General features: G+C 47.8%; 1 protein-coding gene across 8 annotated transcripts in view; it reads right to left on the bottom strand.

The window, feature by feature from the left end:
- The window catches only part of CSGALNACT1 (chondroitin sulfate N-acetylgalactosaminyltransferase 1), a 261,032-nt gene that overhangs the window by 7,178 nt on the left and 235,486 nt on the right, over positions 1–18,368 (bottom strand). For all 8 annotated transcript variants that reach the window (XM_029226614.1, XM_029226616.1, XM_029226612.1 and 5 more), the window contains 2 exons: positions 6,657–6,835; positions 5,710–5,804 (listed from right to left, as the gene is read on the bottom strand). In XM_029226614.1, coding sequence (XP_029082447.1) covers positions 5,710–5,804; positions 6,657–6,835 — 274 coding nt within the window. The remainder of the gene's footprint in view (positions 1–5,709; positions 5,805–6,656; positions 6,836–18,368) is intronic.

Below are 18,368 nucleotides of genomic sequence, written 5' to 3' on the forward strand. Positions count from 1 at the left end.
CACCCTTTCCTGCTCACCACTGGGCTCTGCTCAGAGCGGTCACCCTGACCCCCCGCCAGTGTCACGTCACATCAGCTGGTTTATTTTCTCTGTAATGTGAGGGCTCTCTGAAACCTTCCTGTCGAGGGGCTGTTTCCGCCTGCTGTCCTCACCCACCACCGCTGGTGAACGTAAGCTCAGGGCCTTGGTCTCATTCAGGCTGGATGTGCAGGTCCAATCCAGCACCCAGCAGGCACTCAGTCACTCCTTCTCCAAGGAACAGGTGAGGAACAACCAGCCAGTGGAAACGGAGACGGCTGGGGTAGGGAATTCTCAGCAGCGAGGGGCTCAGCCCAGGCCTCAGAGTCCACTGAGGAAGCTCTCAGAACCTTGGGCTCTGGACCCACAGGCAGAAACGCTTTCCCCTTCCTGGGCTCTAAGCAGACGGCTCGACTTCTTAGAACCTCTGCCCCAAGCTTCTACACGGAGCTACACATGCGTGTGACGTCTACTACCGTGAAGGAGATGGAGATGATACTCTAAGAGGACCATCCCCCTGCCCTGGATCTCACTCCTCTGCTTCCAGGGCTGTGTCCTCAAGACCATGCCCCCTTCCGACCCCCAGCACCCTCTGCACCCGGATCCCAGCAGGCTCTGCCCGGCATGACACACCACAACCGGACAACTGGACAGTGGTCAGGCCCGCCCTCCCTCGGGGAGCCCCCAGACACGCGCTCTGGGGGAGGTCATGTGACGGGAGTGACAACTTCCTATCAGGACCAAAACACAAAGCACAAATCAGCGCCTCTCCCCACAGATGTGGGAAGGCTCCTCCCTGAGGACCCACAGGTTCAGCCGCACCTGTGGGGCTCCACGTGGCTGACTTGGCAAATGCCGGGGAAGCAATCTGGGCCGGAAAATAAAATCAGTTACAAATTCTCAGGCAGAGTATTTCCTCTAAACCGGAGAGAGTCTCCCAGGAACCAAGGCTGTGTTTGGCCCTCCTCACGTCACCGGAAACCCCATGGGCCCCGGGTTTACAGGCCTTGTGCCTGATGTGAGGCTCTGCCGTTGTTGCCTTGAAGTCTTAGTAAATCCTGAGTACTGGGCCTGTGAATTCACCGTGCACCGGGCTGTGCAGTCACGCAGTGAGCGGCAGACAGCCTGGGCTGCAGGGGTCCCGAGGCCGGGCTGCCACCCCCCATACACCCCGCGTGGGCTGGGCCCTGAGGCTCAGGGGTCACATGCACAGGATCCCAGGGGCTGCATGTGGTGTGCACGGGCCTCGGGCTGGGAGGCAGCATGACCTGCCCGCGATCACTCAGCCAGTCGAGGCCGAGCCCAGACCAGCACCAGGCTGGCCATGATGGTGTCCATTTCTTGACAAATAAGGTGTTTCTCAAGCCACAGCTTTCAAAGAATTGGTCTAAGAATGGACTCAACTGCCACCTCCTCCAGGATTTGTACTAACCCACACTTTTCTACAAGTCTCCTTTCATCGGCATCTGCATGAAAAAGTGAAGTGTTGGGACTTCCCTGGTGGCACAGTGGTTCAGGATCTGCCTGCCAATGCAGGGGACACGGGTTTGAGCCCTGGTCTGGGAAGATCTCACATGCTGCAGAGCAACTGAGCCCATGTGCCACAACTACTGAGCCTGCACTCTAGAGCCCACAAGGCACAACTACTGAGCCCATGAGCCACAACTACTGAGCCCACAAGCCACAACTACTGAAGCTCGCACACCTAGAGCCTGTGCTCTGCAACAAGCCACAGCAATGAGAAGACTGCGCATGGCAACAAAGCGCAGCCCCCGCTCGCCGCAGCTAGAGAAAGCCCACATGCAGCAACAAAGACCCAACACAGCCAAAAATAAGTTAAAAAAAAAAAAAATGAAGTGTCTTCTGAAGGGCATCGTGCTGGACCAGGACTCTGCCCAGGGAGCCTGCAACCCAAAGTCAGACCCTCTGCCCCCTGGAAGCACGTGGATGTGGAGAACGTGCCCCTGCCCCCAGCTGCCGCAGTCTGGTCCCATCACTTGAGTTCCCGACCTGCCACCCAGCACTGAGGGCATCTGAGCAAGTGACACATGCCTCTGAGCTTCAACGTTCTCACCCGTGACATGAGCGTAGCACTCCTTTTCACCTTACTGACTGTTACACGACAACGTGGGCAGAGTGCCGGCTGGACATGGCATCTGTTAATGTGACTTCTGTTCTCAGCGAATGTCTGCTTCCTGAACAAACAGAAGCAGACTAAAAGGATGGACCAGGCCCAGCCAGCACTTTTTAGAAATTTAAACTGAAATGCAGGCCAGTGGTGAAGTACTCTTTGGACTAAAGGAGAGAGAAGGGTGTAACGAGAGAGAGGTGAGGACAGGGTCCGCGGACCAGGCGTACGCTGACCAGTCGTCAGACAGTGCCGGGCAGGACCACGTGGCAGAGGGAGCGGCCAGGCACTGTGGGCATCAGCGCCGGAGAGGAGATGGCCCTCGGGGGAGGGCAGCTCAGGAGACACGGGGCAGGGGTGCTCCGGCTGGCGTCAAGCCCAGGTGCTGGGGTCGGGTTTGCAGACATTTCCTCGGTGATCAGTACGAGAGTCAGATTGTGGAGGGCAGTTCATCCCCCAAAGAATCAGGATTCAGGGCTGTGCTGGCACGGCCTGGACCAGCCCACCACCTGGGCAAGGAAGTCTCTTCCCAGCCCTGTCCAGAGACGTCACAAGGGGAGCCTGCACCAGGCCCTGCGGGAGGACTGACTCCCTGAAGATAGACAGCCAACGCTGGGAGGCAGCTCCTTCCCCCTTCGGAGAGTGGGCTTTAAACACTTCTGAGCACGCCACTGACTTTATGCCTTCAAAGGTTTTCTTTTAGTGGAATTAATCTGTGTTTTGGAAACACATCTCTGGCCAAGGGTGAAGGAGAGACTGGAGTGTGAGGGAGAGATGGATCTAGATGGCTCCTGCAGTGGCCTCAGCAGGAACTGACAAGGCTCAAACCAAGAGAGGGGATGTCTAAAGTTAGCAGTTACATACATGAGGGTTATTCCTTTCTCGGAAGGCTGTTTCTACATTAAAGCATCAGCAAGTTTCACCTCAGGTTTAAAACTCTACAAATTAATATTAGTATGAAATCCCATGATTTCACTTACTACTGATTACTAACGGTCTGTACTCAAATGTAAAGAAAGAAGTAACCTGAACACACAAAAAATCCCCGTAAATTTGGTTTCTCGCCTCTATCTGCAGGCAAACGTTATCAACTGTCAGTGGCAACAGCCAGAAGTAATAAGTGGTACACTGACTACCAAGGTTGTATTTTCAGGGCTGCTGGCCAAGGCTCCCATTTGCACATGGCAGTCATCTGTCACAGCCGCATTCCGGACCTGGGCTTTCCCGTCACCTTGATACTGATGTACTCCAGTGAAGGCTCTCAAGGATTTATTAATATATATGTGTCGTATCTTTCAAGACTGAGCCAAAAGGAACCGCTGGCATGAAGTCTCTCCTAATTTACCCACCTCCAATCACTACCTGTTATTTTATACCTTCTCTGCACCCACATGTTTTCTCTCCACCATATTAACTTCAGGAGTTTGAGGCTCTCCTCTGGCCACTTCCCTTTCTATTTCCGCTCTCACCTAGAACTTAAGCAACTCTGTCTCTGCCACACTAGATAAGGGAATCCTGGTCTTGGCCTGAGCTCTAGCTGGTCGTGTGACCCTGGGCGACTCTAGGAGAAAGAAGTGAGTGAGTGAAATGATCTGGGGCATCACTGCCACGCACAGGAAACTGCTCCAGTCCCTGACTGCCCCACGCACACCTCAACTAGCTCTCTATGGGCAGCAAGTGCTCCAGAAAGGGCTCATCCAGTAAGAACATAATGGATGCTTTTCTTTTTTGACGGAGACCCCTTTGTCTCAGAGACAATTGCTCTTTCTAGGATAAATAGCCATAAATACTGACTCCTAAAATACCAGACCCGTGTGCTCTGTGGAATGTCTCAGCTGTATTCGGAGGTGACTGGTAAAGGCTGCAGGATAACTCAGAGGCCTCGGAGCTGTGGACACAGCAATCTGAGTTCTGTTTCTGACTTGACCACTAATTCTGAGGACCTGAGAAGCTGGCTGGACCATGCCAGACCTTGAGCTTCCCTGCAGGAATGGCAATAAAAGGATAAAACTTTTAAATTGTGAAATGAAATGAATTCCTTGAAAGCAAATAAGGTCTTGATTTGAAGTTGAAACATTAATCCTATTCAGTGTCAAATGTAAAGCAGTACTTTATTTAAAATCAAAGGAACTTTTATTCTGATTGGCTGAAAGAAAATAAATCCTGCATCCCATTCCCCGCCTCAATCCCTATTAGAAGCTTAGAACTCTATGGAAAGGAAACATGAAGTTTTTCTGTCTCAACAGGAGTGATATCACCTCTAAGTAGGAGTGAAAAACTCTTACTGTGTTTATGTATAAAGCACATGCATACACACAGTATGTACAGATACACAACGAATGTGCGGTATTACAATTTCGCTGGGGGAAGAGAGAACGGTGTTATTACTGTGCTGTGCGCCTCATGCTGCAAGTGAAGCCACGCTAAGACATGGTGAGAAATGAACCTGGTGCAGCCTAGAGGAACCCAGGCTGGAAAAGATCATTACATCAGCTGCCAGAGGTTAACTGGAGGGGGACCCAGGATGGGGTGGGAGAGAACAGGTTTTCCTACTTCTGGAAGCTTCAACACAGAATCAGTCTTCCCAAAGAATTCCACAGAACACATTTTCAATGAAAATCAGTTTACTTTCCCACTGCAGGGAAGCATGGAAGACTGAGTTCCATCACCTCCTCATGGTCAGACAGCGGCTTCCTTTCTCCACCCTGAGAGGTAAAGAAACACGGCTTCGCCACCTCAACAGGAGAGACAGCCGCTGAGGCAATTCCTACCGCCGCCCCCCAGGCTCAGCCTGAGCTGGCAACAGCTTCAGATAAGCCCTGCTGGCGTCTCTACAGAAGATCACAGCCCAGCTTGGCGATGAAAACAGTGGGACATTTTGCCTCGGAGGGGCACACCTTCCAGCGGCACAGGGACCTTCTGTTGGCTTCACCCTGTCCTCCTATTGCCTGCAGTCTCTGCTGAAGGGACCAGCGAAGACATCTCAGCTTCCAGAGAGCCTGGGTGCTGTGTGGGTCCCCTACCCATCACCTGTGCAGCTGGGATCTTAGCACAGAAGTCCCTCCCATATTCCTGTGAAAGCCACCTTGCTGGTGACACTTCTGATGCTAATGTGGGAATGGTGACGGAGAGCAGGGATCTGGCCCCTGCCCCACTGTGTGCCTGGTGGGGGGGGGGCCCGTCAGCCACCTCTTCCTGACTTCCGTTTTCCACCTGTCCGATGGGAACCTAAATCTCACCTTTCTTACCTCATAGGATTGTAATAATAAAGGGGAAATGTGCTGCAACCATAATGCAATAATACTGGTTTTCAAAACTGTAGAAGAAAACTATGAAATTACCTTTCTGTAAGGTACTGTTCCTATTTATTTCCCACTTTTAAATACTGCAAGCCTTTTAATCAACGAGGCGCTGGGAACAAAGGCCAGAACACCTGTCACACTTACAAATTACTCTGGGAAGCAATCCACAGGTTTCCACTCACCTCCACTCATGGTCAGGTGCCCCTGGTGACGAAAGACATGAAACAGAGCCCCACCAAGGCCCCTCGGGGGAGCACTCACCAGCTGCTTTTCTAAGGGAGGGATCGAATCATGATGGCCGTATATTATGCCAGGATTGTACTGACTGAAAAGGACCGGATAAAATACCTTCTTCCCTGCAAACCAGAAAACAAACATATGCGCTAAGCGACAGATAAAGCTGTTAGGTTTGTTCATTTATATGCGACCGTCAGAAACAGCCTAGGGATCTGCGTCCACTGTTCCTTTTGCCTCCACTGGTCTCTGACACAGACCTTAGCAGTACTGCGGCAGGTAGACCAGATGGACACGCACGGATTCCTGACTTCCCAGCACAAGGGTAATGTTCCAAGCTCTGACGGCCAGTGGACCTGGCACTGGGCACAACTAGTGGGAGTGGGTGTGAAAGAGGGCCCCAGTGCCCCCGTCCTGCCAGACCTTAACCCTTTAACTGCTGGCTCGTGGGGCAGTCAGCCAGGGTGACCTCAGGCAGCAGGAAAAGACTTTGGGAGCCCTGGGTAGCTGCCCTTTACCAATTTTCACAGAAGAATTTCAGTATCTGAACAACGGACATGGCCATTCCAGTGGTTATCAGCTGAGTATCGGCCTTGCTGCCGAGTCAAAGCTATGAGAACAATTTTCATACTGTGGGTTCTTTCTGTCTGGAGCCCCTCCTGCCCTGGTAAACGCCCATAGCCACTCCTTCCCTTCGGTTTCAGTAGTGTCTCCCAGGCCCAATCCTCCCCACCACAGCTGCTCCCGGGTCATCCCCTAAAGCTGACCTCCTAGGGGAGAATGGAAAAGGGGCTGTACACACGAACTTGGGACCAAGAGTCCCAGAGCTATGGTGGCTGACAGGCCCACAGCACGACACCAAAGGAGGAATCAAAGCAGACGGCATCCTTGTCTTTGTCAGCGGGGTAAATAAGGCAGATCCAGGAGCGGGTCGTTGGGGCGAGCTAAGAGGATGCTTGGGAGGGGAGCCCCACCTGGCTGTGTGTTCAGCCTGCAGGTGTTGAGGAGCTCGGAGGTGAAGTAGATGTCCACGTCGCAGAAGAAGAGCAGCACGTTGCGCCCCGTCCAGGAGCGGGCGCCCACGTCCAGCCCCTTTCCCCGAGAGAACTCCCCATTCAGCTGGATGAAGGTGAAGTTCCTGAAGTTGGCGGCTCTGAAAGGTGAGACCACACACAGTCACTCAGGTGCCCGGGCTTGCTGCCGGTGGAATCCCCTGGAAAACACACAACCGAGGCCCACGACATCTCACCACGTGTCTTCTGTGACCCGAGGGCACTGGGATTAAGGGTACCAAGGACACTCGAGAAGTTTTAGCACCAATTTATTTTTTCTTTTTCTAGCAGTTTCCCCATATTGAAAACTACTGTCACGGCTAATGTGTGCTCCTCATGAGGGGGAGAACGTGAGCCAGTAAAGACCAGGTGACAGAACCCAGAAAAATCCCAATGCCTCTGGAGCCAATGAAACCAGTGGCCAAGGAAATAAAGCCACACTGCAATGGCCCCACTGAGCAGCTTCTCATCGGGATTCCCTCCAGGAACCCGGCAGCGTGGTCCAGGTGTATGTCTATCCCCAGACACGCTTACACCTGGATCCCTTCCCCACCCGAAGGTAAAACAGCCGAGCACAGTAAGGAAATGACACTTGGATTCAGAAGATGAGGACGTTTGGGACCTGGCTCCCCTGTGGATTAACGCTGTGATCTAGGCAAGCGTTAATCTCCTGGAGCCTCGGCTGCCTCATCTGCAAAACAGAAATAACGACACCTTCCTTAACTGCTCTCAGAGTGATCAGCGTGGTAAGTGACGCTAAGAGCGTAACGCGCACCAGGTGAGCATCAGCCAGTCTGTTACCAGCACAGGCCTGAGGTAATGGAGTCCAGGTGCTTCTTCACCTGGCTGCTCTCTCCCAGAACCTTCTGAGATGCAGCACGTCTTGAGCAAAAATTCCAGGAATTCATCTAGTACCTAGTGGGACAGGGACTGTCTTCTCCCAGAGGCCCACTCTGGGTCCTACTGGACTCTCAATTCCACTTGTACAGGCCTGGCATCTGGCCAGCCCCTCTCCCGTGACACACCCTTCCTGTCCTGATGGCTTCCTCGCCCCCAGCTCAGAGCCCTCCCCCCACCCAGCCTATCCCATCCCCCAATTCTCTCTAATCCTGATGCCTCAAAAGAGGTTCAAAACCCATCTCCATTGTTTAAAGTCTGTAACTATCTCGGGTAAAGGTCACCACAAATACAGTCATAAACTTTTCAAATGTATCTGGTAATTTAATCAGTGAAACTAGCTCTGCTACCCCTTCCTTGACTTGTCACCTCCTTTCAGACCTGGCAATGAGCTTGGGTTTTTTATCCTGGGAATCTGGGCCCAAGCTTGTCTGAGTCTGAGGCCAAACATGCTTTTCAGATTAAGGCAGAAGGCCTGGTGCCTGGAGGAGAACTGGATTGTAAGCCAGGAGCCCAGGTCCAGGGCCTGGAGCTGCCCAGCCCCACTGGGTACCCAATGGATGCTGGTGACTAAACGTGTCCACAGATGAATGACTGCAATCCAGCACTGCCTCTCATTATTTGGGGCAGTCACTTCACTTCTCTGGCCTCAGTTTCCTTGCTGCAAAGCCTCATATACAGACCTCAGGCCCTTTACATGCTAAGGGTCTACTGTCGAATGATTCAGCCCAGCACTGCTCTACCCGGTTCTACTCTCTCAGAACTCCGTTTTGACTCTTCTCTCTGGGCAGGCGGGCCACAGTTCCTATTTTCTGTGAGTCGCCTGGGGGTTATGCCCCAGCCTTCCCTGGTAGGGACAGCGCTGCCCCCTTGTCTGCAAAGAAGACATCCAGGTGGAGTTAGGCCTTTGCAGCACCTCTGCATCCCCTGGAGGTTTCTACAGCCCACTTCCCCCTGCCCTACTTGATCAGTTCTCAGGCAAGTTCTACCCTTGGGAGATGCCTGGGTTTTCACCTGTTCATCTAAGCTTGCCTCACAGAACTTGTCCACTGTCCAGTGGGCCGGCTTTCTCTCACAGCTGTAGCAGGTCTCTTTTCTCAACTGTCTCACAGTTCATACTCTGTGAGACCACAGGGACTAATTTCCAGGGCAGGGAGGGCTTACATGCCCAAGCACCAAATCCTTGTTCACGTGTATCTGACTCATGACTCAGGTGGCTCCTCCCAGAGGTTTCCCAGGGTCAATCGTTAGAGATTGCAAATAGAAAAACGCTTCACATTTGAACAACGGCAAGAAACTTTCGCCAAGAGTAGGGGAAGGCAGGTCCTTAATTCAATGTGTTAAAGACAAGCAGGATTTTTGTCCCAGACAGCTTACAGTCCATTTGTGTTGACATATCAAATATTTACACACAAATAGTATATTTGCTATTTACTGTGTAGAATATCAAACATTTACACAAAGTGGAGTCGTGTTTAATACTTAAATAAGAATACAGGCAGCATTAGAAGCTGAACTAACAGCATCGAAGGCATGACCAGCCAGGGGGCTGAGTGAGTAGTCGGGAGGCAGCAGAGGGCTACAGGTCCAGGGAGAGTGGTGACTGGGGGAACACATGTACCCCACACAGAGCTTAGTCTAGTTTGTTCTGTCCCGCAATTCCCCAAGCCCTGGTCTGAACTCTGCTGATGGACTGCTCTTCTCTGCCCTGCTGCAGTGGGTGGAGGTGAGAGAAAGGGAGGGGAGGAGAGGGGGAGGGGAGGGGGGGGGGGGGGGGGGGGGGGGGGGGGGGGGGGGGGGGGGGGGGGGGGGGGGGGGGGGGGGAGGGGAGGGCAGGGAAGGGAGCTTGCCTGTTGGTCACCGTCCCTGGGAAAGGGGGCTGGGACAGCTCACTGTCCTAGTGCTTGAGATGACCTTGATGTAGAATTTATTCTAAAGTCTTAGAACATCAGCCTCTATGCTTCAGTGTGTGATCTGTAGAGGAAGAGATCTTGGGGAACAGGTGCCAGGTCCATGGCCGGATGCACACGCAATCTGCCTCCTCTCTCTTCGTCCAACCTCCCAACGAGGATGAGACAAGCCATGTTACACCCACGGCACCACCCAACCTGAATGTGCACTTTAAACCCACTCTCCAGCGCGTCCACAGGCCGGACGCAAAGCCCCAGGACACAGTTCCTGCCACTTGCTGTCCACACAGCAGCCCCTCTGCCCCACGGGCCCCGGCCGTCTCTGCTTCCCACGCCCCACAGAACCCTGGCTTCCCATCCACCCTGATCAACACCGGCCGGCAGGGGACATGAGGGACCTGGACAAGGCTGCACACCGAGGCAGGGTGGGGACGGAGTCCCTGCTGGCCCGGGAAGCCCCATTGGGTGGTCCTGGGCACTGGAGAGGCGCAGGGTAACTCTGTCACCATCTGTGGTTCCCAGTGGGGCGGCCAGGTCTCTGTGCTCAGTTACACGTCTGTCTGTAGGTGGATATCGGTGCTGCCCTCTTCCTGATCACTCAGCCCAGCACCCCCTATAATTAACCAGGACCCCTCCTTCTCCTCTCTTGCCGTCAGCAAGGACCTCTGATAATTGACACGTGATCTCTGCTGAAAAAGAGGGCTGAGCTGGAGACGCCAGAAACCAAATCAGAACAACTTTCCTCCCCTCTTCTCCAGAATGGCGAGATGAACACACCGCGAAGCATCTGGGCTGGGAGTAGGACGCCCCTCCCATCTCGGACTCATCAGCCCAGCTCCGGAGCACAGGGTGCACGGGATGAAGGGACACCAGCTTCTGCAGGATAACCGGGTCCCCGACCTTCCCGCAGAGGGACTTGCTCGCTGGGCCCGAGCGTCCTGCCCAGCAGCACGTGGACAGCATACTAAAAGGCTGTGCAGAAGCAAGGACACATTTCAACACGGAACACTGACTGGCCCGTGGGGTCGGGGGTTTGGGAATGTGCATGACACGACCACAGGGCCACAACCCCAGATGCAGGCCGCAGAGCTACACAGGCAGGGGCCCTGTTTAGTTCTCTGTTCATCCCCATCCCCTCCGCAGCGACCAGCCGGAAGATGGGCACCAAGAGCATGGACACACTGGGGCCTCCTGTGTCAGCTCAGTGGTCTCTCTCTGGAATCCACCTCCTCCCCTGACTCCAGTGAAGATCCCACCCAATCCTCACAGCCCATATCGAGTGTCACTGCCTTTCACCCTCCTGTGGACCAAGGTGGCCTCTCTGGGCCCCCAGGCATTTGGGCCAGTCCCGCCTCTGTTCTCCTGGGCCCAGTGCATTCTTGTGCCCTGTGCACTGGACCACCTGGTCTGTCCTCTAAACCCTGGAGGACAGGGACTGCCTTATTTTCTTATCTCTATCTTCAGAGATTATCAGCACTGTGCGGTAAGTGGCGCCCACGGGGACACAGTGCAGCTCAATAAACACTGAGTGAATCAAGAGACGAGTCAATGGAAAACACAGAGTGCGTCTCAGACCTGTCACTGTGGGAGATGCTGCCCCAAGACACCACCTCATCCCCTCAGGTGGGCACCGGAGAGGCCCACACACATCCTAAGCCCACCTCCCCCATCAGAAAGAGGCTCCAACCAACACGTTCCCAAGGACAGGCACAGACCAAGCTTTTAAGAAGATGACAAATATGTAAGTAACAGAAAAAAAGAGAGCTGAAGAAAATAAAATGCAATTTGGTTTGAAATATTTAATTTAGCCATACAAAGAAATGTAATATTTAGCGGCATGTCTAGAGTAATGGCCTCATGAGGAATGGGCTTTTTCACGGTAGAATGTGGGCATTACACTCTCTACTATGTAATTTCCTGTTATGAATCAGAGTCTGCAGTTCCAAATGGCCCCAGGATTACTTATAATTATTTCTTCTCTTTTCTTCTTGAATTGTATTATCAACTGATGAAACTCTTGAGTCTCTCATTCAATTCCTTTCCTTTATATCATAAGTCTGATGCATTGGGTCTCCTCCAGGTTATATGTAGTCATGCTGACAGAGGTTAAAATGACCTGAGGCAGCCACTGTTTCAACCGGAGATTTCATTTCTCTAATTGACATGCATTTCCCAGAACTGCTGGCTTAACAATGATAAAAGATCTTGCTGTCCAACATGATTTACTCTAATACAAATTTCTTCCCACCCCTGCAAGGAAATTCTCTTAATGTGACACTTCCCACAAGAACCCTTCATAAAAAAGAAGAAAAAACCTTAAAAATTTTACATAGAAATATTATATTTGATGTATAACTTAAAAATTTAAATCTAACAGCCCTGAATATTGACATTTCTTATGAGTTCTATTTACTAAAGGGATCTGAATGCGGTAAGTAATTTAAGGCTAAACATATTCTCAGTCAGTTGTTCATAGTAGGCATTTTAAACAATTCAGAGTTTTCTAGTTTCTGAGCTTATATACAATCCTGCTTATACAATTGTTTTAGCCAGTTTCTTTTGAAAATATAAATAAAATTGACAAACCTTTAGCTCATTATCTAGAAAAATAAGAGAGATGACTCAAATTATAAAATTATAAACAAAAAAGGAGACATTACAACTGATACCACAGAAATCCCAAATATTATAAGAGACAACTATGAAAAATTACATGCTGACAAGTTAGATAACTTAGTAAAAATGGATAAATTCCTAGAAACACACAACACTCAAGACCGAATCATGAAGTAATAGAAAATCTGAACAGACAAATTATGAACAAGGAGATTAAAACCTCCCAACAAATAAAAGCCCAGGGTTAGATAGCTTTACAGATGAATTCTACCAAACATTTAAAGAAGTAATTCCAATCCTTCTCAAATTCTTCCAAAATATTGAAGAGGAAGGAACACTTCCAAACTCATTTTATGAGGCTAGCATTACCCTGATACCAAAGTCAAACAAAAACACAACAAGAAAAGAAAATTACAGGCCAATATCCCTGAACATAATGCAAAATCTTCAACAGAATACTAGCAAATTGAATTCAAGAGTTCATTAAAGCGGTCATAGGCCATGATCAAGCGAGATCCAACCTTGGGATGCAAGGATGGTTCAACATCTACAAATTTAAAAATGTTATACACCACATTAACAGAATGATGAATAAAAATCATATTATTATTTCAATAGATACAGAAAAAATTCAAACAAAATTCAAACATCCTCTTATGATAGAAACTCTCAACAAATTAGGAATAGAAGGAATGTACCTAAACATAATAAAGGCCATATAGTATAAGTCCACAGCTAACATCATACTCAACAGTAAAAATTTAAAAGCTTTTCCTCTAATATCAGGAACAAGACAAGGATGTCCACTCTCGCCACTTTTATACAGTACAGTATTGGAAGTCCTAGCCAGATCAGTTAAGCAACAAAAGGAAATAAAATGCATCCAAATTGGAAAGGAAGAAGTAAAACTGTCCCTATTTGCAGATGGCATGATACTATCTATAGAAAACCCTAATGACTTCACTGAAAAACCATTTTAACTAATAAATGAATTCAGTAAAGTTGCAGGAAACAAAATAACATACAAAAAATCAGTTGTGTGTCTATCAATACAGATTTATAGTTACTGGTTTATGCAGTTATCTTTTTACTTTTACATCAGACAGGAAAAAAGCATAAGCAAAAAACACATTTATACTGTGTCTCATATTTCCCTATGTAGTAACTTTTACTGGCCCTCTGTATTTCTTCACATGGATTTGAGTTTGTGTCCAGTGTCCTTTCATGTCAGCCTCAAGGACTCCTTTCATTATTTCTTGTGGGGTAGGTTTACTAGTGATAAAGTCTTTCAGTTCTTAACTGAGGATGTCTTAATTTTTCTTTCAATTTTGATGGATGGTTTTGCTGAATATTGAATTCTTGGTTGCCAGTACTTTACTTTCAGCACTTTGAATATGCCACCCCACTTTCCATCTCATTAAGGATCCCATGGACCTGATGAGTTGCTTCACTCTTGCTGCTTATGTAATAGGGAAGAACAAATCTGATTCCATATTGGATCTGTTTCTTTTACTTTCTTTGTATTCTACTGCTTTTGCTAGAAATTAAATACGTTGGCTATAGCCTGAAATATACAGGGTAGCCCATTCTCAAGGCTCTGACCTTTAAAGGTATAACTCTTTTCCATTCATATAGAGATAAAAAGTTGCAGAACAGAGAACAACATTTGTCTTGTTGGAGGTTTACAGGAACAACGTTACCTGACCTACCTGACCTACATGGACAGCTGCAAGAACAAAGGATTCCAGCACTAAGAAGTTTGCAACAACTAACCACACCCCCTCCCCTTTTAGTATAAAAGGAACCTGAATTCTAACTCAGGAAAGATGGTTCTTTAGGACTCTAGTCCACCATCTTCTAGGTCTGCTGGCTTTCCAAATAAAGTCGTTATTCCTTCCTTGCCCCAACAATTTGTCTCTTGATGTATTGGCCTGTTGTGCAGTAAGCAGTATGAGCTTGGACTCAGTAACACAGATTCTTTCTCTCTTTGTTTTTCAACCATTTGACTGTGATATGTCTAATGTGCATTTCTTTGAGTTTTCCTGTTTGGAGTTTTTGAGCTTCTTGGATGTGTAGATTCATGTTTTCATCAAATACAGGGAGTCTGGGGCCATTATTTCTTCAGATATTTTTTCCTGCCTCTTTCTCTCCTATCCTGGTACTCCCATTGTGTCTATGTTGGCATGCTTGACGGTATCCTGCAGGTCTCTGAGGTTTTCTATTACTTCATTCTTTTTTATTTTTGTTTCTCAAACTATATCATATATCAGTTGACCTATTTTAAAGTTCACTGATTCTTTCTTCTGCCTGTTCAAACCTGATGTTGAGGCCCCACAGTGAATTTTTTTTATTTTAAATATTGTACTTTTCAACTCCAGACTTCCTATTTGGTTCTTTTTGTAACTGATCTCTCTATATTTGGTGAGACATGGTTCTCATACTTTTCTTTGTGTTTTAAACATGATCTCTTTTAACTCTTTGAACATATTTAATACAGTTGACAATGTCTTTGTCTAGTAAGTACAACACCTGTGCTTCCTCAGGAACAATTTCTAATGATTGATTTTGTTCTGTGTGCATGAGCCATATTTTCTTGTTTCTTTGCATGCCTCATAATTTTTTGTTTAAAGCTAAACATTTTTTTTTTTTTTTTTTTTTGGTACGCGGGCCTCTCACCGCTGTGGCCTCTCCCGTTGTGGAGCACAGGCTCTGGACACGCAGGCTCAGTAGCCATGGCTCACGGGCCCAGCCGCTCCGCGGCATGTGGGATCTTCCCAGACCAGGGCACGAACCCGTGTCCCCTGCATCGGCAGGCTAACTCTCAACCACTGCGCCACCATGGAAGCCCTAAAGCTAAACATTTTAAATAATGTAATGTGGCAGCCCTGGAAATCAGAATCTCCACCCCCCTCAGGGTTTGGCTATTGTTGCTGTTTGTTTGTTTTGTGACTTTCCTGAACTAATTCTGTAAAGTGTACTCTTGTGTGTGACCACTTAGTGGTAAGCTAATGATTAAGCAGGGATTTCCTTAAATGTCTGGAACCAATAAGTCTCCCAGTCTTGGCCAGGGGACTCTGTGCATGGTGGGGACTCTGTGAGCATGGTGGGGTATGTCATCAACACACAGCCAAGCAGGTAACAACTTACCTGAGCCTTTACTTCCTTCTTGCACAGAGCCTTAAGATCAGTCAGAGGTAAAAAGTAAGGGCCTGCTCAGGTCTTTCCTAAGTATGAGCACAGCCTCTGGATCCCCAGGAACGTGCTGGAGCTTTCAAAGCCCCTTTGGAGATCTCACTCCTCAGATTCACCTTCTGAGCTTTTTGGTTAGTCTACTGTTTGCCCCAACTCTTATCTACACCTCAGGCAGCCACAAAGGTAAAAACTTCCTATAATTGTTTTTTTGTCAAATACCCCTGGATAAAAGGTTCCACGGGGAGGCCTCTGAGTCAGGTCAAATGAAGACAACCTTGTGAGCAGGGTCTGCCCGGCTGTGATTCTTATGGGCTGCTGGTCCTCAAGGCTACTGAAGAGCTGGGGGCGGAGGTGAAATGGGGCAAGTCAAAGTTCACAAAGCTCCCTGTTCACACCAAAATTCAGTCATTTGGATAAACGCTTTCCAGACTGTTGCAAACTTTAATTTCCATAGTTCTTAAAAAAGTTGATTCTGAGAATTTTTAGTAATTTTCTCACTGCTTTTATGGAGGAGAATTTTGCAAGCTCTTTATTCCACCATTTTCACTGATATCACCTTTTTTTAACTGTTGCATTATATTCCATTGTATGAACTTAATATCATTTAATTTTTTCCATAATATATTTTCCCCCAATGTTTTACTTGGAAAAAATTTAAACCTTTAGAAGTGTTGTAAGCATAGTAAAGTACCCATATACCATCATCCAGATTCACCAAGTGTTAAAGTTTTGCCATATATCCCCCCTCCCTCCCTCCCTTCCTTCCTTCCTTCCTCTGAACCATTTGAAGTTACAGACATCATGGCAACTTCACTTTCAAAGATAAGTACTCCCCAAGAACCAGGACACTCTCCTTTATAACATTGTAACAATGTAATAATGACACTCAAGAAAGTTAACACTGTCACAATACTATAATCTATATGCCATGTTTGAATCCCCCAAAGAACAACTTGGAATACCTAAAAATACAGGCACATCTCCACAAAAAGCTGGTCACCAAGCAGAGTCATGCTTAGCCCCTTCTCTGGCAGATGCCCAGTGGGATGGCCACAGGCCTAGGTGCTGCCTTCACCTGTGAGGTGCTTCCTGGGGTCCAAGACTCTTTATCTTCTAGGAAGGAATTCACTGTGTAGCGGTTTTCATTTTAGCAGATGAGATTCTTATCTAAAACGTCCTTGTTTATGAAAAAATATTAAAACAAGGGCTTCCCTGGTGGCGCAGTGGTTGAGAGTCCACCTGCCGATGCAGGGGACGCGGGTTCGTGCCCCGGTCCGGGAAGATCCCACATGCTGCGGAGCAGCTGGGGCCGTGGGCCATGGCCGCTGAGCCTGCGCGTCAGGAGCCTGTGCTCCACAACGGGAGAGGCCACAACAGTGAGAGGCCCGCGTACCGCAAAAAAAATTAAAACAAAGCAACAATTCTCAAATTTCAGACAACTTTTCCCCCAACTTTCTTTTGGGATGTCCTGATAAAATGTTCCTGAGGGTACACGTCAAACAAATCCCTTCAAAGAGGCATGAAATGTGGACAACACCATGGCAACAGAGCATTTTCCTGACAACACACACACACAAAAACCCTCTCTCAGACACATACTTGCAGGACAGGGCAGTATCTCAGTTCTAGTGCTTCAATGTCAGAGGTGATTCTACTGAAATATGCCTTTGTGTCCCGACGAGTGGACAAAGATGAAGATACCATGCAGTAAATTATAACTCATGCAAATCCACCAACCAGTATGAATTTTTTAAAATTTCCTAATACATAGCTCCAAGCAAATGTCCACCTAGGCCAGAATTCCTCAAAATGTGGGCCATGGACCACCCACATCAGCATCACAGGTTGAGCTCATTCTCAGTGTTGGTTCCCAGGCTTCATCTCAGGCCTAATGACTCAGAATTTCTGGGGCTGGATCTCAGGAATCTGTATTTTAAAAAGCACCCCAGGTTATTCAAAGTACATTTATATGTGAGAACCACTGAGCTAGGGTGTAATCTGAGATTAACTGAAGCTTAGTATGAAAAACTCTGTGGAATAAAAATCAGATATTGAGAACTGATTTGTACTGTTATCTACGTCAGTGGCTTCTAAATATTTTGACCACAGCCCTTACCCTTTCTAAAGAATATATTATAAATCATGACACAGCGCATGCACACACGTGCACACACACACACACACTCTGAAATTAAAGTTTCATGAAACAATATTTATCTTTAATACTTGTGATGTATTCTGATAATCTTCTATTCTATTTTGATTTTTTAAAAACACTGCACCTAACCCACTAAATCAATTTCACAACCCTCTAATGAATCACAAACCGTAGTTTGCAAAACACTGCTCTACAGCAATCAACTGAGACGTAAAGCTCGACAGAGTAAGCGTAAACCGAGAGACACAGACACTGCATGCTAGTCACTAAACTGGGGTTTTTCAAGATATTCTTAAAATATATACATTAGCTAGATTTAGAACAGTTTGATCACAATGCTGATAGCCAAATGAAATAAATTTCATTTAAACTGGTTTCAAATCTTATTATTCTCAATGAACAATGATCGGTTTTTGGAGTGAGAATTTGGTGCAATGTTAAGACTGGGAGTCCAGGAGTTACAGACGAGGTTCAGATCTAGCTGTCTGCCTGGGCAGGGGTGGCAGCCTGAGTAACAACCTCTCTAAGCCTCCATTTCTTCATCTAAGAAGTGGGGTTAATAACAGCTTCTATCTCATAGGGTTGCTGTGAATATTAAATGACATCACTCACGTTAATAACAATGGTTATTATATTATTCAAAGATAAGATGCATTTGAATAAAAGCTCTAGCATCTTAAGAGAATGACAAAAATGGTATTTAATTAAAGCTTCGTATATGTGTTTTATATAGATTACAATGTGTACAAATCTACTACACACCTGACATTGTCCTTCTCCTGATGAATGAACACTGAACATTTTAAACCTGAGTGAGGCCCAGTGCCAAGGGCTGGAGTTTCAGAAGCATGCGACACAGTC

The sequence above is a fragment of the Monodon monoceros genome, unplaced genomic scaffold, assembly GCF_005190385.1.
Source record: "Monodon monoceros isolate NGI ecotype Baffin Bay Population unplaced genomic scaffold, NGI_Narwhal_1 Super_Scaffold_17, whole genome shotgun sequence".
Classification (NCBI taxonomy): Eukaryota; Metazoa; Chordata; class Mammalia; order Artiodactyla; family Monodontidae; genus Monodon; species Monodon monoceros.